The sequence below is a fragment of the Anomaloglossus baeobatrachus genome, chromosome 1 (assembly GCF_048569485.1).
Source record: "Anomaloglossus baeobatrachus isolate aAnoBae1 chromosome 1, aAnoBae1.hap1, whole genome shotgun sequence".
NCBI classification, from domain to species: Eukaryota; Metazoa; Chordata; class Amphibia; order Anura; family Aromobatidae; genus Anomaloglossus; species Anomaloglossus baeobatrachus.
Genome location: NC_134353.1, coordinates 264,512,930 through 264,534,585, shown reverse-complemented (window position 1 = coordinate 264,534,585; position 21,656 = coordinate 264,512,930). Strand labels below are relative to the sequence as shown.

Below are 21,656 nucleotides of genomic sequence, written 5' to 3'. Positions count from 1 at the left end.
GTTTCGGCAATAAATAATTGGTATCATCTCAGAAAAGGCCCATCTACCTGTGGAGAGGGCATAATGCGGAAAACACTGCTTTGCTATTCGAGCCACATTAATCTCTCATCTATCCAGGTTTCTTGGGGCGCTTCCTGCAGGTGCTCATTCTCAGAGAATCAGGACTGTACTCTTTTAAGTTAAGAAGCTTTGCAGGGGTCAAAGAAAAGGTCAAAATCCGCCATAAATTTCTGTCTGAGGTCACAAAAAAAGCTGAAATCAAATGACAATACAGAATTAGTCTAATGTTGCAACATAATCAGCCAAATGTAAGGGGTTGACTTCCTTCTTAAAGCACGCCGTGCACACCCGTATACAAAAGATAAAAGTGATCGCATTGTGCTGGGCCATTGGTTTGAAGAGTATATTCAGGTACTTAATAAATATATGAATTAATTTCAATTACTTAACTAAATTACCCCTAGTACCATGTGTTAGTCGTAATATTACACCACAAAATGTATTCAGTCTTCTATATGCTTAGAACTGGATTTATCATACACATGTATAGCTTTCTTAATGCTTCCTATGATGTTCCTTATTATTACACATCACTTCCAGACAATCAAATAGTAATACAAGAACCCCAACTATCCAATTTTCACACTGAACCCTGTTTTTCCCCAGTGTTCAGAGTAGGGCTCCTTTTACAACAGTAAACATAGAGGTTCAGTTTTTCCTGTAGTCTCGCAGAGGTCTGCCCAATTCATACATTAGTTCCAACAATGCCCTCTTACTGCACTACTTAGACCAGGTTTCATCGATATTCAAGAACACGTCCACCTTTTCCGGTATAAGTACCCTAACACAGGGCCATCATCAGTGCATTACTACCATTACTGGTGTATGGGCCCGCTGAGCAGAAGCAAAAAAGGGGGTGCCTGGACAGGGTGAGACACTCTGCGCAGCCTGCACTGAGACTGCACAGCTGAGCCACTGTATAAACGTCCTGGCAGACTGTGTGGTACGCTGGGAACTGGAGTAATTACTTTACTTTGATAAGCCCTGGGTGCCCCAGTCATAGCCATAGCTATTTACATTGTATAGCCGCAGCAGAGGGGGCCGGCCACGTCTGACACCAGTGATGTCAAATGCTGACGGCCTGCCCTCTGTTTCTAAGCTGCCCCGATGCATCCTGGGCCCTGGCGGTACATTAAATGCATGAGATGAGGGCCTGAAAGTAAATATGTGGGTGTACCCACTCACCCGTCCTGTCTGACCTCCCATTCCCCATCTGACCTCCCATTTGCAAAACTATTGATAATCCTGCACCTAGTACACACATTTGACTTTATTTCTGTCAATGATTTTGATAATATATAAAGACCAAGGAGGCTATTTATCATAAGGAAGATTTAAAGTCAGTGTTGCTGGTGATTACGTTATGTTGTTATTAGCAATAAAGTTTTATATGACGTTTGATAAATTTGGCGCATTTTTAAATGTTAGACTGCTTTCACATTTCAGTCGTTTTAAGTCCGCCAGGTCAGTCATTGCGACGAACGACGGATCCGTCATTGTTTAGCTGTCAACAGACGCAACGGATGTGTTATTTCACAGGATTCCGTTCACAGGGATCCTGTGAAATAACTGATCCATCGCGTCCGTTACATCCGTTGTGCATCCATTTTTTCACAGATCAGTCATGATCCGTTTGTTTTTGGGACAGCCCAATGGGAGTGCCAGACATGCTGTACATGCTCAGTAAAAAATTACGGAATCCAGCACTGCATTCGGTCATGTGACGGATTAAGGCGGAATCCTGCACCATAGACAACCATTATACCTCTTGACGGATTGCGACGGAATCCTGCAGAGTGCATTTTTTTGACTCCCCAAAAAAACGTTACGGTGTCAGTTCCTTCCGCCCGATGGTCAGTCATTCCACAACTCCGTCGAGCGGCGTATGCAACGCAGGACCATCAGTCCCAATCCGTTGTTAATGCAAGTCTATGGGGAAAAAACTGAATCCTGCAAAATATTTTGCAGGATACCGTAATTCCTCAAGGTGACGGATTGTGACTGATGTAAAAAGACTGAAGTGTGAAAGTAGCCTTAGACTTCTCTCTAGAACTGATATCCCTTTATTTTTTTTACCACTCCTCTATTGTTTTTTGTGTGACATTAAAAAAAAGAAAAAAAAAAAAGTCATGTCCTAAATATGACTAAATCTATGAAAATACATGGGACACACCTTTTTAAATGAACTCAATATAAAAATAAACAGACTTGGAGCAAATTCTTTAAAAATGGCATATAACTTTTAGAATTAGGTCAACAAATTGAAATTAGCCAAAGGCACCAAAATACTGGCGCAAAACATATGAAAAATTCCCCCAATGTGTTATAAATTATAGCTCATTTACCATATAAACATACACTGTGTACAGAAATATTAGGCCATTTGTATTTTTGATGGATAATTTTATTATTGAACAACTACAGTGCTGTCAGTCAATTCAAAATGTTAATAATCATAAAACCAAAATATTTAAGCAAATTAAAGTGCGGTTTTGTCTTTCTTAGCAGAATATCTATGTGTGCAGAATTATTGGCCAACTACTAGTGTGCAGAATTATTATGCAACTAAATAGAAAACATAATTTTTACCATCTGAATTGTTTATTTTCATCTGTTAAAGTGAGAATACTAAGCAAAGAACTCCCCCCTTTCTAAAACATAATCCTTCCATCCATGGAGTCTGTTGGTTACTTAATTTGTTGACAACCAACATTTTTCTCATTACCAACCACAGCCTCCCAGACACTATACATAGAGGTGACTGTTTTCCTTCACCATAAATCTCCCATTTAAGAAGGACCCACAAGTTCTCAATAGGGTTTACGTCAAGTGAGAAAGTGGCCATGTCATCTTTCTATCATCTTAAGGTCTTTACTGGCTAGCCAAGCAGTGGAGCACTTTGATGCATCCATCTTGTAGTAATGTCCCATCCTTGTGCCCTGTAGTATTCTGCCCCATCCTTTAGTAATGTTCTCCTACTAGTCCCCTTCTTGTCCCCTATTGTGCCGTTGTTCCCATACACACACAAAAAATTATTCTCACCTGTACTCCGTTCCTGTGGTGACCTATTACATGCTTCGACCGCACATAGACCCCTCGATGATTTTGTCTGGTGCACGAGGCTGCCACTGCTATCTACTATCATCACTTTACTGCAGTTGAAAGGTTTGCGGTGCCACAAAGCATTCAACCACAGTAAAGCGATGACGGCAGCGGCGGCATCGTGCACCGGACGCTATCATCGAGGGCTGGTTCTTGCGGACTTCAGGCGCATGGACTTCTGCATTATTGCATCTGGTGATGCTGCAGCTGTTACTGTCAGCTATTTAATAAAATTGAATGCGTTGCAGAGCAGTAAAGCGATGACGGTAGACGGCAGCGTTGGCCCCGTGCACTGGACGCAATCAAGCAGGGGTCTATGTGTCTGCGGTCTGCAAAAAGCAGGAAAGAGAATACCACAGGAATGGAGGACAGATGAGAATAATTTTTTGTGGGAACATAAAAATATGGGCTGAAAAACTTGGCTTATACTCGAGTATACAGTCATATGAAAAAGTTTGGGCACCCCTATTAATGTTAACCTTTTTTCTTTATAACAAATTGGGTTTTTGCAACAGCTATTTCAGTTTCATATATCTAATAACTGATGGACTGAGTAATATTTCTGGATTGAAATGAGGTTTATTGTACTAACAGAAAATGTGCAATCCGCATTTAAACAAAATTTGACCGGTGCAAAAGTATGGCCACCCTTATCAATTTCTTGATTTGAACACTCCTAACTACTTTTTACTGACTTACTATAGCACTAAATTGGTTTTGTAACCTCATTGAGCTTTGAACTTCATAGGCAGGTGTATCCAATCATGAGAAAAGGTATTTAAGGTGGCCACTAGCAAGTTGTTCTCCTATTTGAATCTCCTATGAAGAGTGGCATCATGGGCTCCTCAAAACAACCCTCAAATGATCTGAAAATAAAGAATATTCAACATAGTTGTTCAGGGGAAGGATACAAAAAGTTGTCTCAGAGATTTAAACTGTCAGTTTCCACTGTGAGGAACATAGTAAGGAAATGGAAGAACACAGGTACAGTTCTTGTTAAGCCCAGAAGTGGCAGGCCAAGAAAAATATCAGGAAGGCAGGGAAGAAGAATGGTGAGAACAGTCAAGGACAATCCACAGACCACCTCCAAAGACCTGCAGCATCATCTTGCTGCAGATGGTGTCAATGTGCATCGGTCAACAATACAGCTCACTTTGCACAAGGAGAAGCTGTATGGGAGAGTGATGCGAAAGAAGCCGTTTTTGCAAGCACGCCACAACCAGAGAGGTATGCCAAAGCACATTTGGACAAGCCAGTTACATTTTGGAAGAAGGTCCTGTGGACTGATGAAAGGAGGCATGGAGGCAAAAAAACACGGCATTCCAAGAAAAGCACTTGCTACCAACAATAAAATTTGGTGGAGGTTCCATCATGCTTTGGGGCTGTGTGGCCAATGCCGGCAGCGGGAATCTTGTTAAAGTTGAGGGTCGCATGGATTCAACTCACTATCAGCAGATTCTTGACAATAATGTGCAAGAATCAGTGACAAAGTTGAAGTTACGCAGGGGATGGATATTTCAGCAAGACAATGATCCAAAACACCGCTCCAAATCTACTCAGGCATTCATGCAGAGGAACAATTACAATGTTCTGGAATGGCCATCCCAGTCCCCAGACCTGAATATCATTGAACATCTGTGGGATGATTTGAAGCGTGCTGTCCATGCTTGGCGACCATCAAACTTAACTGAGCTGGAATTGTTTTGTAAACAGGAATGATCAAATATACCTTCATCCAGGATCCAGGAACTCATTAAAAGCTACAGGAAGCGACTAGAGGCTGTTATTTTTGCAAAAGGAGGATCTACAAAATATTAATGTCACTTTTATGTTGAGGTGCCCATACTTTTGCACCGGTCAAATTTTGTTTAAATGCAGATTGCACATTTTCTGTTAGTACAATAAACCTCATTTCAATCCAGAAATATTACTCAGTCCATCAGTTATTAGATATATGAAACTGAAATAGCTGTTGCAAAAACCCAAATTGTTATAAAGAAAAAAGGTTAACATTAATAGGGGTGCCCAAACTTTTTCATATGACTATATATGGTAACAATTTTTGACTTGTCAGAGTGAAGTAAATCTAGTTTTAGGACTATTTTGCCAGTGGAAAACAAGATGCCTAATAATTCTGGCCACCTTGATAATGGGTCTTGATATACAGCTTATAGTTGGAAAATGCACAGAAATGATGGTATGGGCAAAATACTCACTTGCCTAATAATTGTGCACATAGTGTACATGTATTTTGCCATAATTGATACAGACAGGTGATATGATTCATACCAGTAAGTCACGCAACCTCGGGTTGATTAGGTCTTGTAGGTTTGTTTTGTCTTCTGGACCCACAGCCTGTTTGTATTGCCACCTTTCAGGTACAAATGGCCACTTCATTTCCTTAGCTTCTTGGATAAGTATCCTCAGATTGTCCGGGAGAGAAGCTGAAAAAGGTCAGAGTGCATGTAAAGATATATCCATTCCATAATGACAAGACTCATCTGTTATGTTGTGGTATGCACAGCGCATGAGAATACCTCACTTTCCCATACACCTTTGTGCACTTGCTGCACATTGTTGCCTTCTACCACAACACTGATAATAAGAAAATGTCTATCAACTGAAGGTCTGTTCCCTTCTGCCCTCAAGGTAAGGTGAAGCAATCGGCCATTAAATAGGTTTATAATGGGAAACAAATCATTAAGATAACCGTTTGTGAGTGGAGACAAGGTTGTACTCTCTACAGGAAGTAAACCATCTTCTCTGTAATCAATAGGAGAAAGAAAAATCTATTTTCACCTGCTAAAACAACATTGTTTTCACGTCGTACCACTTAACAGTATAGCTAAAGGCATAATGATATGTTCTAGTGACTGCATCTAAGGCCATTTTCACATCTATAAGAATTACCCATCTACATGCACGATTTATTGGATTATGTGTTATACTTCATTCCAGATTCTTCTAGCAGCTGAGTTCAAGAATGGAAGCATCTCCTGCTGATTCAGTTTAGTCTCCCAGGTCAATTCCTCTCCAGATTGATTTTAATGGGATTGTTCACATGCTGCATTTTTCACATGGAAAAAAACAGTGTTTTGCAGTACCAGCAAAGTATATGAGAGTTCTGAAACCTAATACACAAGCTGCTTATTTTTTCTTTGGAAATTAGAACCATCAAAGCATTTTTTTTTCAAGTCTGCACATAGGTAATTTCTTTCAGTGTGTTTAACATATTGAAATGAATGGGAAAAAACACAAATAAAAACACAAAATGAGTAAAAATGCATGGATTTTATGCTATGTTTTTCCTGCCAACACTCAAGTATTGCAGCATATTTTTCTAGCAGAGCTTTATTTGTCCATTAAAAAGATAAAAAACAAACAAAGTATAAACACAGGACATCCTGCAAAAAATTTCCTACGCGTTTCAAACCTAGAAATATGAACGGTTCTTAGTCATGCAATGTCTAAGATCCATGCATATTTCTAGGTTCGAAACGCATAGAATATTTTGCAGGATGTCCTGTTTTAAAACTTGTTTGGTTTTTTGTATCTTTTCAAAGGATAAATAAAGCTTTTCTTTTAATTTGAAAAATTGGGAGATTGAGTGCTGGACAAGATCACTGTTTTTTCACGTGTCCCATTATCCTTCCAACTGGGATTCCGTGACCAGGCACATCTTGAGAGTTCAAATCTTTTTTCATCAGGTGAGCAGAAATTTTCTTCCTTTTTGTGAGCAGATTTTTCTACAGCAAAAATCGAACGTGTGCACATAACCTAAGGACCATATGGATGTCATGGGAGGGAGACTTTAACAAAGAGGTTCTCATTCTTAGTGATCTACTCGGGCAGTCTATGCTAAACAGATTTATAGAATAAGGCAACTGTGTGGCCTGAAGAAGCTTCCCCTTTCAGTTAATAGGGGACTCCTGCTTGTAAAACTGAACCTGGCTTCAGTTTACATTAGATCCCTTCTCAGTAATAAACTAGTAATCAGATTTTTTGTATCTAATCTATCTAAATAACCATTCTGAAACATGAGACCAAAGTACAAGCGGTGATTTATAGATTTGTGTGAAACAATGTATCAGATTTCAGAACGACTTTGACAGAGAACTTCCATATATACTTTCCAATTTACCAATTGTATGATACAAGTCTACTGTTTCTTATGACTTTCCATAAAACATACTTGGTCACCTAACATTACATTTCTAAGCTTGATTCTATACAAATATCTAGTAACTGTTTCATGGTCCAATTTTTATCCTTACGGGTATATCCAAAATAACCTATAACTGGACAACCCCTTATCAATGGCTTTAGGGTGATTAATAAAGTAAAAGCTAAACTAACCTCGTGTGCCAGTTCGACTAAGCTACTCTATTAGCCCTATGCCCCCTACTGGTCTCAATAAACAATATCAACTGACCACTACAACCAATAAGCAGCCGCTGATGGGCTGCAGTCTTTAAATTTGTGTCTGAGTGGAAAGACAATGTGTCTTTTAGCTTAAAAATGATTGCCATGTGATAGGTGTAGGTTTCTGAATTTGTTAATTGTGTTGCCACTTAAACATCCATTTTAGAGCACCTGGGTGGCTATGTGCATGATCCCTTGAACATGGACACAATTGGCAAGGCAAGGTGAGCACTGCAAAGTCTAAAATAACGTACAAGAAATATATAGGCAAACATAGGGTATAGAATACATAATGTCAGATAAAATGCACAACTTTCAAGATTAGGTTCAATAAGGGCCATTATGTGACTTGAGATATTCATAGTTCCGACATGTCCACTTCAGAATATAGTAAACATAAAAAAATATCATTCATAATATGATAATGGTCAATTAGCCTCTGGTTGGTTTTGAAAATGATAAATGTGCCATAATGGAAAGGGTGCAGCACAATTTGGCGCACCCTAAAATAATAATGCATTCAGGCTGAATATGTTTATTAATCCATTTGTTTGTGCTAAAATGTTCCATGCAGGCCACTTTGCACTAACAGGGATGTCATTTTGTCCAGTTTTTTTATACTTAAGCCAATTAATCTGCTAGAATTTTAATTATTTTAATTACAAGAATACAGTTGGAGAGACAGAAGATGCTATTATGCTAAAATGTCTTTCTACCCAGCAAACGTAATCAGCAGTGCATCTTGCAAGATCCATTAAAGACAAGACAAATTTCTTGAAATTTAACAGTAAAAGTATTGGGTACAATTGCATGCAAATTGTCCTTGCAATGCATGCCTCGGAAATACTGGTAGACTTCATAGAAACTACCAAGCAATTTTTAGTTATACCCGTCTTATATTAAACTTTGTTTTGGCAAATAAAACTGAAAAATACTGATCGACATATTGTGTGATGCCCTCCTATGGCTGTCTATTTTTTTTACTTACTGATAGAGGATTGAGAAACCAATCAGTTTTTTGTAACATACAGAGAAAAACTGACCTACTGTGGAAACATTCAAAAGAAATCTAAAGACCCAAATCTTCCGACAAGCCAACAACCTGGAATAACCCTCAATCCGCACGACCAGCTCTGCCCTTCCTTACTCTAGCCTCACCCATCCCCCTCACAGTCCACTATATAGCTGCACTACCAGCTCTACCGTCACCTACTGTATCCTGACACATCCCCGTCACAGTCAAATATAGCGCTGCACAATCAGCTCTACTCTCGCCTACTGTATCCTCACCAATCCCCCTCCCAGTCCACTATACCGCTGCACGACCAGCTCTACCCTCACCTACTGTATCCTCACCCATCCCCCTCAGTCCACTATACCGTTGACTGACCAGCTCTTCCCTAATCTACTGTAACCTCACCCATCCCCCTCTGTCCACTATATTGTTGCATGACCAGTTCTACCCTAACCTACTATATTACCACCCATCCCCCTTCACAGTCCAGTATACCACCGCACGACCAGCACTACCCTCCCCTACTGTATTCTCACCCATCCCCCTCAGTCCACTATACCGTTGCATGACCAGCTCTGCCCTAATCTACTGTAGCCTCACCCATACCCCTCAGTCCACTATACCATTGCATGACCAGTTCCACACTCACCTGCTGTATCCTCACGCATCCCTTGTTGGCTGTGAGCCCTCACGAACAGGGTCCTCCCTCCTCCAGTACCTATCTATGCCTTATATTGTTCATGAATATTATACTTTGTTTAATTATATATACCCCTTTTCAAATGTAACGCACCATGGAATAAATGGCACTATAATAATAATAAATAATAATTAAACACTCATGGTAAAACCACTGGTGGGCACAGACAGGCCCCTGTGCAAGAACAATTTATGGGCCCTTTGCAGCCTAAGAGCTCATCAAAATGGGCAATGCCACCTGATTTGGCAATAGAAATGGCCCCCTTACCTCTTGGGCCCCTGTGTAGCTGCACAGGTTGCACCAATGATATGTCCAACCCTGGTAAAAACTGACACACGGATCAAACATTGATGAAAATTGAATCCAAAATACTAATACGGTAGAAAATGATCTATTTAATGCTCAAGATAAAAATATCTGACGTCTGATTAAGGCTTTAGTGAAAGGAAACTAAAACTATAAGCTAGCATAATTATATTATCAAGTCGTGGACGACTCAGTCACCATTGATCAGTTTGAAGACATGCGTTCCACATAGATATGGCTTTGTAGAATTTCCTTTATAATGAAGCATGACATCTTCAAAGGTACAACTTCTTTTCCGCCCCTTAAAGTCATATAATGGTGATTTTCTTTGAATATTTATGGTGGTGATGACCTATAACTACTCATACTAATAAAGGAGAATTACCAGAGTTTTTCTTACATAGGCTAACAAACAGACCACCCAAAATGAGCAGAGATACAAGAAGGATGACAGATATGCTTCCTAAAGAGCAATCACTGAGCAGAAGAATCCAAGTGAAAATGCCTACGGCAAAGAGAGACTGCTGGCTGGCTGGTCTGAAAAGACAACAGAGACACGAGAGGACTCTGAACTGTGCTGCCATGCATGGCTAGTCCCAGAGAACAGAAGTCATACACCAATATCCATCAAATCTGGTGTCATAGACTAAATTATTCATTTGAAAATAATAAACTACAGCTGGTAGATGCATTTTATGTCATTATCAACAAGTCAGACCACCACAATAACACCAATTTTCTTTTTGGCCGTTTTTTATGTGTGCACTTGTGAATGTAGAAATGAGCCGTATGTGTTAACGTCACACATCAGTTTTTTTGCAGAGTACTTTTTGTTTGCATACATGGGTCTGTCTGAGTACACATTTTAGTTGCAAATTTGAATTTTCAGGCAATTTTTCCTTGCAATCACTATACGATGCAAATTTGCATGAAGGTGACCAAAATTATTAAATTGTATTCAGGGGCGGACATGCCATTGGTGCAACTTCATAACATACAAAGAAAAGTCGGCACACTGCAAATATTGTGCTCGAGGAAAGGACTCAGTCCTCAATGTCATCAAAAATAACCTCAGCACCAAATGAGACAAATAGAATTCATCAATGCTGCAAAAAGTGAATCGTTTTTTATTATTCCAATTCAGCGCCACAAAAAATATCTAAAGTCGACTTTTCAACCCGTTCAAAGTCTTTGTAAAGAATTATTGACAATGTCCAATCGAGTTCAGGCGTAGCGCTGGGTGAGGGTATGGCAGCATATGCTGCAGGGGATCCACCACATCTGGCGCTCCATACATATGGTGGATCCCGTGCTGCATATGCTGCCATACCCCCACCCAGTACTCCCCTTGAACGCCATTGGATATTGTCATAGCCTGATTCCCTCTGCATAGATAAGAAAGAGTATTATTCCAATCAACGAAGATGTCACCAGTGGCTTAATCTGCCATTGTGTTTCAGTAGCACTGTAGTCACTTGCATGGTCTGCAAAGTGATGATGGATGGTAGCATTGTTATTGACACAACAATTCTCAGCAATTCCTGACCACTGTTATGGTCATAAAGTGTTGCCTTCACCATAAACGTATTTGGCAAAAGCTAATCTGACATTTTAACTGATCTGTATATCACTTGGTTTTGTATTTATGTTAAGAGTTTAGTTCTAGTGCTGCATTTTGTATGTTTGGTTATAGTATGTATTTTTGCAGTGACATTAGTTGTGCAGTATTCATGTACTAATTTTAATTCTAGTGTGTTATCTACGCTATGAGCTTAGATCTGGTGCTGTAATTATGCACTAAGATTAGTTCTGGAAATGTATCTATTTTATGAGCTTAGTTCTGGTGCAGTATTTGTTTTGAGCTTGGGTTTAGTGTTGTATTTATATACTAAGGTTAGGTCTGGCAAAGTATTGATATTATGATACAGGTTCTGGTGCTGTATTTATATTATGAACCAAGTTCTAGTGCTATATTTAGATTAGGATATAAATATTAGTGCTGTATTTATGCTATGAGAAAGGAGCTGGTGCTGAAATTATATACTAAGGTTAGTTCTGATGGATGCTGTATTTATATTATGAACTTGGACCCGGTGCTGTATGTATGTACTGAGGTTAATTCTACTGCTGTTTTCTGAACTGAACTTAGTTTTGGAGCTGTATTTACGCTATGAGCTTGGATCTGGTGCTATACTTATGTACTGAGTTTAGTTCTGGAGTTGGATTCATGTTATAAGCTTGGATCTGGTGCTATATTTATGTACTGAGGTTAGTTCCGGTGCTGTATTTATGTTATAATACGCATTAAGTACATTAAGCTTGATTCTGTTTCTTTAGATGTACTTTAAAATCATATCTAGTGTAGGGCTTAAAGCTGTAATATTTGTCCCATAATCTATCAATCTACACATAGATCTGTGTAACTAGATAAGTGTCATGTAGTGTTACTAGAGAACATTGTACTCATAGTTCAAATGACAATCTGAACGGGTGAGGCGCAAACAAGTATGAAAAATATATAGAAATTTACATATACTGTATATATTTGTTAATATACAGCAAATTTCAATATTGTCATATTTTACTTATTTACTCAAGTACACATAATTAGAATTAGGGCGCTACACTATGGGCAGTTTTGTAGTTTAGCGAACCCTGATAGAAATATGAACTTCACCCCGCACATAAATTCACTATCACATACCATTTAAATGCATCGAGGATAATTGTCACTCTACTGAAATTCATTAGCATGAATGAAGACATCTCCTGTCAGTGTTTTAGAGGATTTATAGAGATGCAAGATTTTTAAACAAACTATTTCTTTTTATGGCGAATAGTAAAAAACCCTTATATTGTGCTTTCTTTATGTATTGATTAATTTGATATATAGTGTGACATGATGGCATGATTTATAATATTTATTTTATGTCTTTTTTTTACATAGGAATAGCAAACTATTTAATTCTATTGTACAATTGATCAACCTTCTACATATATTATTTAGAACTCATATAATTTATACTTCATTATATGAGGTCAAAGAGGGGTTGGATTTGTATAATGTAAAATAAAATAATTATGTAAAAGAAAACAGTCATTACTAAGTCAGTAGTAAATACAAGGGTTTGGAGGTAGAGCCTTAAACAAAAGCCATTCATTTTATGATTGGAACACTAAATCCAATGATGCAAGTGTCCTCAAAAGTCCGTTATCTGAACGTTAGTGCAGCTATGGCAGGACACCTGCTTGTGGAAGATGAGCATCAACTCAACTGCTTGACATAAAATCCTTGAAGCGGAATATTCCTTGTCATTCATTCATCCCCAGCAAATTATGCCCCAGTTTAACTATTCAAGCCTGAAAATATGTTTTAACTAAATATCTCAGGGCAGCACTGGTTAATATTAATCTGACACATATCCTGATTTCTAATTATTCCTAAGAATCTGAATTTGTGTGTTATATGTGAAAAAGTGATGCTAAACATTTAAAACAAATTATATAAAGACTGCTTAGCAAAAATAATTATATTTGTATGTTACAGTGAAAAGGCAGAAATAAGTGTTGTCATCTTTTGTATGTAAACATTTAATTGGCTATCCAACCCCAGATTTTTTTTTAAAAAAAAATAGTATTATTCACCTTACTAATACCATGTGGCTATTGTGTCTTGTCCTTCACAATTTGCTATTAACCCAGCTATAGTTTTTTGAGTCGACATGATGACATGACCACCAATGTCAAAATTTAGCTGTAGCAGTGACCTCTGTGGCTTAGACATGCACTATACAATACAATACATGTGGAGCGGTTAGCAGCACACCAACATTCTCACCCACGCACAGAAAGACAGCGTCCAAAAGGGTAATGACTTGAAGAACAAAAAATTATTGCACCCAATACATGATGGCAATTGTGCCCAATGCATGATAGCTATCATGTATTGGGAACACGAAATTTTCATTTTTAATCTCACTACCCTTTTGGACAATTTCTGTTTGCCATGTATGCCTTGGAAGCAATCATTAATTTGCCACAATGGTAATGACTCATATGTCGTGGCTGGAGCCCAGTAAACAATCAGAGAAACATTGGCGAGGTGTTTATTAAGCCCGACATACATATTATATGGCTGTTGGTCGAACAATAGTTTTGATGATCATTCAGCTGCCACTTAATGATTGCTCCTGTGTTCTCTATAAGAGAGTTGTCTGATGGCACCTCATCTCCGAGAGATACGGTAATACAATATGCAGTTCAAAACTGGACATGTCAGATCCATATTTCCATCAACAATAAACTGTCTGGAGTTCCCATACACATTAGACTGTCGGTCAAACCTGACGATATTGGCGGTTCAGATGACATGCTTCATTCATATGAGTGCTTTATCAGCTATTTGTATAAAATGTAGAAGATTCAACAATCCCCTTAATCACAATTGGACCTTACTGTTAACCAAATGATGATTACCAATTATTATTTACTTCATCAACCACTAATCTAACCAACTACTGCATGAGAAATATATGTCCAGCTGTAACTTTCATATTAATACCAGCTAATGGGGTTTTCAGAAGCAGAACTTGCAGTGATCCACTGTTTTTAGAATCAGCTTCTATGTAAAGAGCAATTGTACCTTTAAGGCTAGAGTCACACTGGTGTATGACTCGCACGAGTGCAATGCGAGAAAATCTTGCATTGCACTCGGCCCCATTTAAGACAATACTGCAGCTCATATCTGCAAATTTTTTTTATCAGCCCTAATCACTCACACCCATACAAGTCTATGGGTACATATGCAAGAGAACCGAGAGTTTGTATGTGCAAAAATAAACAAATTTTATTAGGTACAGCAGGTGAATAATCATAAAATCACATAAAATCCAATATTTACAGGACCCAGAGCTGGGGTACATGCCATATCAGGGCTCAATTTTAGACAAAAGTTATATAGCAATGCACCCATTCCGGTGCATATATTAAGTGCATTTAAGCAATATCAGCCTGTCAGAGATATTGCCCCTCAAAAGCCCCATCACATGTGTTCACACATATATTAGGGTATATACAGCCCTGTGGATAAATTCTGCAGGGATAGATGATTTGCATATATCTCCTTTGTCTCACTTTTTGATTGTGATACCACCGTCCTTCTTCCTAACCACCTATAATCTTATAATTTTTAATAATTTTTAATTTGCACTCCTCTGTCCAAGTCTCATTCATACTTTTTGTGATTGCAGGTTAATGTGATAAAAACTATCATTGGTGGAAGTGTGACAGGATATCCATATGGATTATTAAAGATGAAAAGGATGCTTCCTGTGGAATATAATATAAATAACGTCATTATGCCTGTCACTCTCTGCAATTGTGGACTCTATGTACCTGCAACATAATACTTGTATATGCTGTTACGCTTCTGGTGAGTTCCGGTGGTTCCTGTGCGCGTGCGCCGGCTCACATGCTCGTCCCTGCCTGATCGTCGCCGTCTGGCAGTCTCGCGCCTGCGCGGGAGCCATGGAGACGCGTCCACGCTCCCGCGCATGCGCGATTATGACGTGACGGCGGCGGTCTCGCGGGACTTGCCGTGTGCGAACTTCCGGGCCGATCTGATTAGCGCGTTCATTTAAAACCGGAGCCTTGGGATAGATGGTTAGAATACCTCTATCCTGATGAAGATTTTAACATAACGCTGTTCGAAACGTATGTCGCCCTTTTGAGGTTGCTCCTGTGACCAGGCTGGGCCATACCACCCCACCACCAATTGGTAGATATACCGAAGATATTATGGCATTTGCCGCGATGTGATGGGGCTTTTGAGGGGCAATATCTCTGACAGGCTGATATTGCTTAAATGCACTTAATATATGCACCGGAATGGGTGCATTGCTATATAACTTTTGTCTGAAATTGAGCCCTGATATGGCATGTACCCCAGCTCTGGGTCCTGTAAATATTGGATTTTATGTGATTTTATGATTATTCACCTGCTGTACCTAATAAAATTTGTTTATTTTTCCACATAAAAACTCTCGGTTCTCTTGCATATGTACTATGCTATTGAGTTTGTGCCAATTGTGGGGGTCTTCACCATATTATCCCCACATACAATTACGTTGTGCTCTTTGGAGTGTTTTTCTAATATAAGTCTATGGGTATGAGTGAAACATTGGACTGCACTCGAACGTCATCAAAGTGCAGTGCGATATACGCACAGGCTGTTCCTCTGCTCCGCAGCTCTACCTCTCCTCTGCAGCTGTGATCCGATAGAAGGATCGGATCACAGTCACATGACACTCGGCTCACACTCCCACCAGAGTGGGATACCATACGCTAGTGTGACTATGCCCTAAGAAATTATAGCGGTTGTGGGTAGTATGTAGATTATATACTATAAAAGTGCAGTTATTGATGACTTCTAAAACAACAGTAATGGCTATCTATACTGACACAGCTAAATGTGCCTAAATGTCACAAAAAGTGATAAGCAGAAGTGCATAACCTTTTCTGCTGCAAGTACCATATTTTGTGATTGCACCACTCCCAGTGGCCGCATAAAATTTGAAGGGTTATTCTTATCTGAGGTATATATCAACAGTAAGTACTATATATGCCATCATCTAATAAGTGGAGGTTCCATTTCGGGAACTCCTATGCTCCCCTATTTAATATTTCTGAAAAAAGGAGTCACAATGATGATAGATTGAGTCCAACTATTCCCTTGCAATTAATTTCTAACGTTATTTTGGCCATAAATCTGTTGGCCCGATCTGGTGCATGCAGCACTGGGAAAGAGACTGGAACGCTGTTCATATGATGCGCCAGTATTCATAAATCTCCAACTGTGCATATTCATTATAATGATTAGCTATTAATATGGATTCTTACAGAGTTGTAAAGTGTAAAGTTGCTTCACAGGATCTGTGTAATTGAAAAGAGCGGTCATTAAATATTGAGTAGTATCAGCTGAACCAATATTTTAATTATTGTGCAGCATTTTGAAGTCGTTACCCTGAGGCTATATCTTCATGGAGAATTCTTAATCCTCTGTGTTCTCTGATCATTTCTCTCTACCTCAAGTATTTTACCCCATTTGCTGTGTCTAATTTAGTGATTATGGTGCTTCAACTTAACATGTCTAGAGCTAACCTGTTCTGACTCAGGGGAATGGTAACAAAATCAGATGTACTACCTAAAACAAGATGAATAAATGATCGTGAAATCAGCTGAGCTTAAGAGAAATTCAACAGGATTTTATAAGTGAAATGAGTCATTGTCAGGCTAAATAGGTTATCTAGCCAAGCAACATAGCTACATGTCTTAAATATTAAGTTATAATACTTACTAATTAAATTCTATTAAAGGGGAGGTTTTCACTGCCAATTAGGCCGGGGCCACACGGGGCACTAGTACGATGCTCGCATGACACTCGGCCCGCGCTGGCAGCACAACAGGAGCCGAGTGTCATGCTAGTATCCCTGCGACTGCGGTCCGACAGTGCGAGCGGACCTCAGCTGCAGGGGGCGGGCCAGCTCTGAGGAGGGGCGGGCCGGCGCTGCAGAGGGGCAGGCCGTCATGGAGGTGGGGAGGAAGGGATTTATCTCCCTCTCTTCTCCGTAGCCGGCTTATGCGATTCTCGCTCTGCATGCGCATTACACCAGTGTACCGCGAGTGCAGTGCGATTTTTCTCTCGCCCCATTCACTTGAATAGGTACTAGAGAAAAGAGTCTCGCATTACAATCGCAGCATGCTGCGATTGTTTTCTCGGTCCAATTAGGGCTGAGATTATAATCGCTCATGTGCGCTGACACACAGGCTAGAATTGGTCCAAGTGGAATGCGATGTTTTATCGCACTCCACTCGCACTGATTTTCTCGCCGTGTTGCTAAGGCCTTAGGGGCACTTTGCACACTGCGACATCGCAGGCCGATGCTGCGATGCCGAGTGCGATAGTGCCCGCCCCCGTCGCAGCAGCGATATGTGGTGATAGCTGGCGTAGCGAAAGTTATCGCTACGCCAGCTTCACACACACACTCACCTGCCGTGCGACGTCCCTGTGGCCGGCGACCCGCCTCCTTGTTAAGGGGGCGGGTCGTGTGGCGTCACTGCGACGTCACACGTCAGCCGGCCAATCAGAGCGGAGGGGCGGAGATGAGCAGGATGTAAACATCCTGCCCACCTCCTTCCTTCCGCATATCCTACGGAAGCCGCAGTGAGGCCGGTAGGAGACGTTCCTCGCTCCTGCGACTTCACACACAGCGATGTGTGCTGCCGCAGGAGCGAGGAACAACATCGGACCGTCGCGTCAGCGTAATCATGGATTACGCCGACGCTGCACCGATGATACGATTACGACGCTTTTGCGGTCGTTAATCGTATCATCCAACCTTTACACACTGCGATGTCGCATGCGATGCCGGAAGTGCGTCATTTTCAATTTGACCCCACCGACATCGCACCTGCGATGTCGCAGTGTGCAAAGTGCCCCTTAGTCCCTCTATCCTGATTCTGGCCCAATTGCGCTGATCATGGTCTGGCACAGGAAACATGGGACCAAAAACAGTGTCAGGAGGACAACTGATTGTCCAGTGTCAAACATTGAACAAGAAGCAAAGCTTCAGGGATTCAGCTTGGAATAGCTTCTTGGTACCCAGCCTTACAGAAATATATTAGTTTTTTTTTAAACTCGTTTTATTGAAGGTTAAGTATAACATAGAATCACCAATCAATATAGCGATTAGTTCATGAAGGATAAAATTTGAACATTAGAAGGTACATAAGCATTCAATCACGGGTTGTATCCAAAACTTGTAATTCCAAAATGACACAGAATAATATCAAATGCTGGGAACCGTGTCACATTACCAGCTTGAAAACCAATACATTCTATAAGAGTCCACCGACCGAGTAATCATTATGACAGAAAAGCAACTTTAAGACGAAAAGTCATGTAAGTTTGAAGCCAGGGAACTGGGCTGTGAAGATGTAATTTACCCTCTCACTGTATATGCTGTACAGATTCCTATTTCAAGCTGGGTTCATTGTCTTATTTGAACTACTTCTGTGTACATTTCTATTGTTGTAGGTAATCACCCCCTAAAATGCAAGGTTATATCCTCTTGAGGCACTTCCATCCCTGGGAGTAGGGGGAGGTGGGCCTAGAGTCCAACTAGTGTAAACTCTGCTTACCTGGGAGATTCAGTCAGAGTGAGCTGAAACTTGAAGGGAGCAGGAGCTCCAGCCTGTGTGGCTGTGGACACGGACGGAGCTAGGCCTGTGTGGCGGCCCGTGGGATTGTGTGGAACTCTTTGGACTACTGTAAGGACGATTGCTTTGTAATCCGGTCCGAGGATTGTCGGGAAGGGCCCCCGAATCTGTTTTACGTGGACTTATCGTGTGCTGTTCCAGTGTTCTTGTGAATAAACCTGTTGGATCGTTCCTCGGCCTGTTGTCTCTCCTTGCTCTGCTGTACACCCCGTCACAAACTGGTTGCAGCGGTGGGATCAGAGCAGAAGGAATGGAGGACAATGGCTCAACATCAGGAACCAGCACTGCAGAGTACAAGACCTGGACTTTGGGGAGCCTGCAATCAAAGGCCCGTGAAGTAGGAGTTCGTTTCAAAGGACTCTCCAAGGAGCAGCTGATTGAGGCGCTAGAAGGAGTCTGCTCGCAAAATGACGTGGAGGAAGGATCCTCACAGCAAAGGGAGGAAAGACGGGAGCTGGAGGTAAATACCCAAAAAAGTCAATGGATTGTGTGGTATGAAGAGGAGATGGCACTGCTTGGAGATGAGGTCACCATTGAATATAAGATGGATGCTATTCGCAGAGCTCAAGAGAGGGCATTGCTGGAGAGGAGATTTGCTGTGGAAGCAGCTAGAGGCTCCAGACAAACTTTAACCACAGCACCAACTATGAGGGAATTCTCCAGAGTGTCCCGCAAGGACTTTAAGCCATTTAATGAAGCTGCAGGTGACATTGAGGGCTTCTTTCAGGACTTTGAGCATCAGTGCCGATTAATGGAAGTCCCAGAAAGAGAGCGAGTCAGACACCTGGTGGGCCTCTTGGAGGGTGGAGCTGCCGACGCCTATAGAGCTATGGACCCTCAGTGGAATTGTGAGTATGGGGAGATAAAACAGACCATTCTGGAACATTATGACGTGACCCCAGATACTTATAGGACTAAATCCGTACATTAGCCTGTGATGGAGAAGTGTCTTTCAAGATGTTTGCCCACAGACTGAAACAAGTGTGCCATCGCTGGCTGGAGGGAGAGGGAACCTTAACTTGGCAGACCTTCCTCCAGGTCATCCTAAAAGAACAATTCTTTGCCCAGTGCCCCGCTGAGATCCGGGAATGGGTGCGTGAGATAAAACCAGCGACAGTGGAGGAAGCTGCTGCTCTAGCTGATGAGGTGCTCACTATCAAGCCTCAGTGGAGGGTTTTGTTGGAGGATGGAGAGACGCCTAACAGCTCCACAACACCGGATGCCCCCAGTTATTCTGCCCCCATTGTTCCCCGTTCCTCTAAGCCACCACATGTTGATACCCGTGTTAATGTGCCTTCAGTTGCTTCTACTGCACTTTCTGGAATACGCCGGGGAGAGGAAGTAACAGAGCGCAGGTGTTATGTTTGTAGGCATCCCGGGCATTTGCAGGCCTCATGCCCAGCCAGCCCATGGAGGAATCATCCTCAAACCCCTACAGCACCTTCAGGTGGGAGTCGGCCTCCAAGTTCCCCTACCCCTTACCCAAGAGGACGCCTTGGATGGAGGGAGACCCAGCTCAGATGCTATCAATGTGGACAGCCAGGGCATCGGCAAGTCTCCTGCCCAGCTGTTCAAATGAGGACTGATCCTGCGCCCAATCGGATTGTTAATTATTTACAGCCCAGCGCCATGGAGGAAGATGTGGCACCGCTATGTGAGGACTGGCCTAGTGACTCAGCCCCCCATGTTGCACCACCAGGAGATTACGGGGTGCGACCTGCAGTTATGACGACTTCTGCTCATCGAGGTAAGCACTTGCAGGAGGTTGTGCTGGATGGACAGAGACTTGTTGGATTTTGTGACTCGGGTGCTTTCCTCACACTGGCTGATCCCCGAGTGGTTCGGCCTGAGGCAATCCATAGAGGACCTGGGATTGTCATTGAACTGGCTGGTGGACAATGGAGGACTATTCCCACAGCCACTGTGGATCTGAGCTTTGGTTTTGGGGTCAGGCGATGTGTGGTTGGGGTGATGGGTGGTCTGCCTGCAGCTGTTCTCCTGGGCAATGATGTGGGAGAGCTACGATGCCAATTCGTGGCTGCATGAAGCCACATGTAAGTAACGCTCTGCCTGTGTGTACTTAACCAGTGACCTGTAGAGGTCCCTAGTACGTACACAAGTTGGGAGGGGGAGGGATTGTGAAGATGTAATTTACCCTCTCACTGTATATGCTGTACAGATTCCTATTTCAAGCTGGGTTCATTGTCTTATTTGAACTACTTCTGTGTACATTTCTATTGTTGTAGGTAATCACCCCCTAAAATGCAAGGTTATATCCTCTTGAGGCACTTCCATCCCTGGGAGTAGGGGGAGGTGGGCCTAGAGTCCAACTAGTGTAAACTCTGCTTACCTGGGAGATTCAGTCAGAGTGAGCTGAAACTTGAAGGGAGCAGGAGCTCCAGCCTGTGTGGCTGTGGACACGGACGGAGCTAGGCCTGTGTGGCGGCCCGTGGGATTGTGTGGAACTCTTTGGACTACTGTAAGGACGATTGCTTTGTAATCCGGTCCGAGGATTGTCGGGAAGGGCCCCCGAATCTGTTTTACGTGGACTTATCGTGTGCTGTTCCAGTGTTCTTGTGAATAAACCTGTTGGATCGTTCCTCGGCCTGTTGTCTCTCCTTGCTCTGCTGTACACTCCGTCACATGGGCGAACCCCCTGTCAAGGGCGATCTCATCCATCTGCCCCAGATTTTCTCAAATTTATTTAAAGAACCCCTGTTCTTGAATACAAATTGCTCTAGAGGGATTATGGCATTCACAAGGGCAATCCAAGAA

The 21,656-nt window shown here is 41.6% G+C and overlaps 1 protein-coding gene across 2 annotated transcripts in view; it reads right to left on the bottom strand.

Annotated features, from left to right (window-relative positions):
• ALPK1 (alpha kinase 1) overlaps nucleotides 1–21,656 on the bottom strand; it is a 256,482-nt gene that overhangs the window by 103,603 nt on the left and 131,223 nt on the right. For both annotated transcript variants that reach the window (XM_075349404.1, XM_075349413.1), the window contains exon 4: nucleotides 5,452–5,606. In XM_075349404.1, coding sequence (XP_075205519.1) covers nucleotides 5,452–5,606 — 155 coding nt within the window. The remainder of the gene's footprint in view (nucleotides 1–5,451; nucleotides 5,607–21,656) is intronic.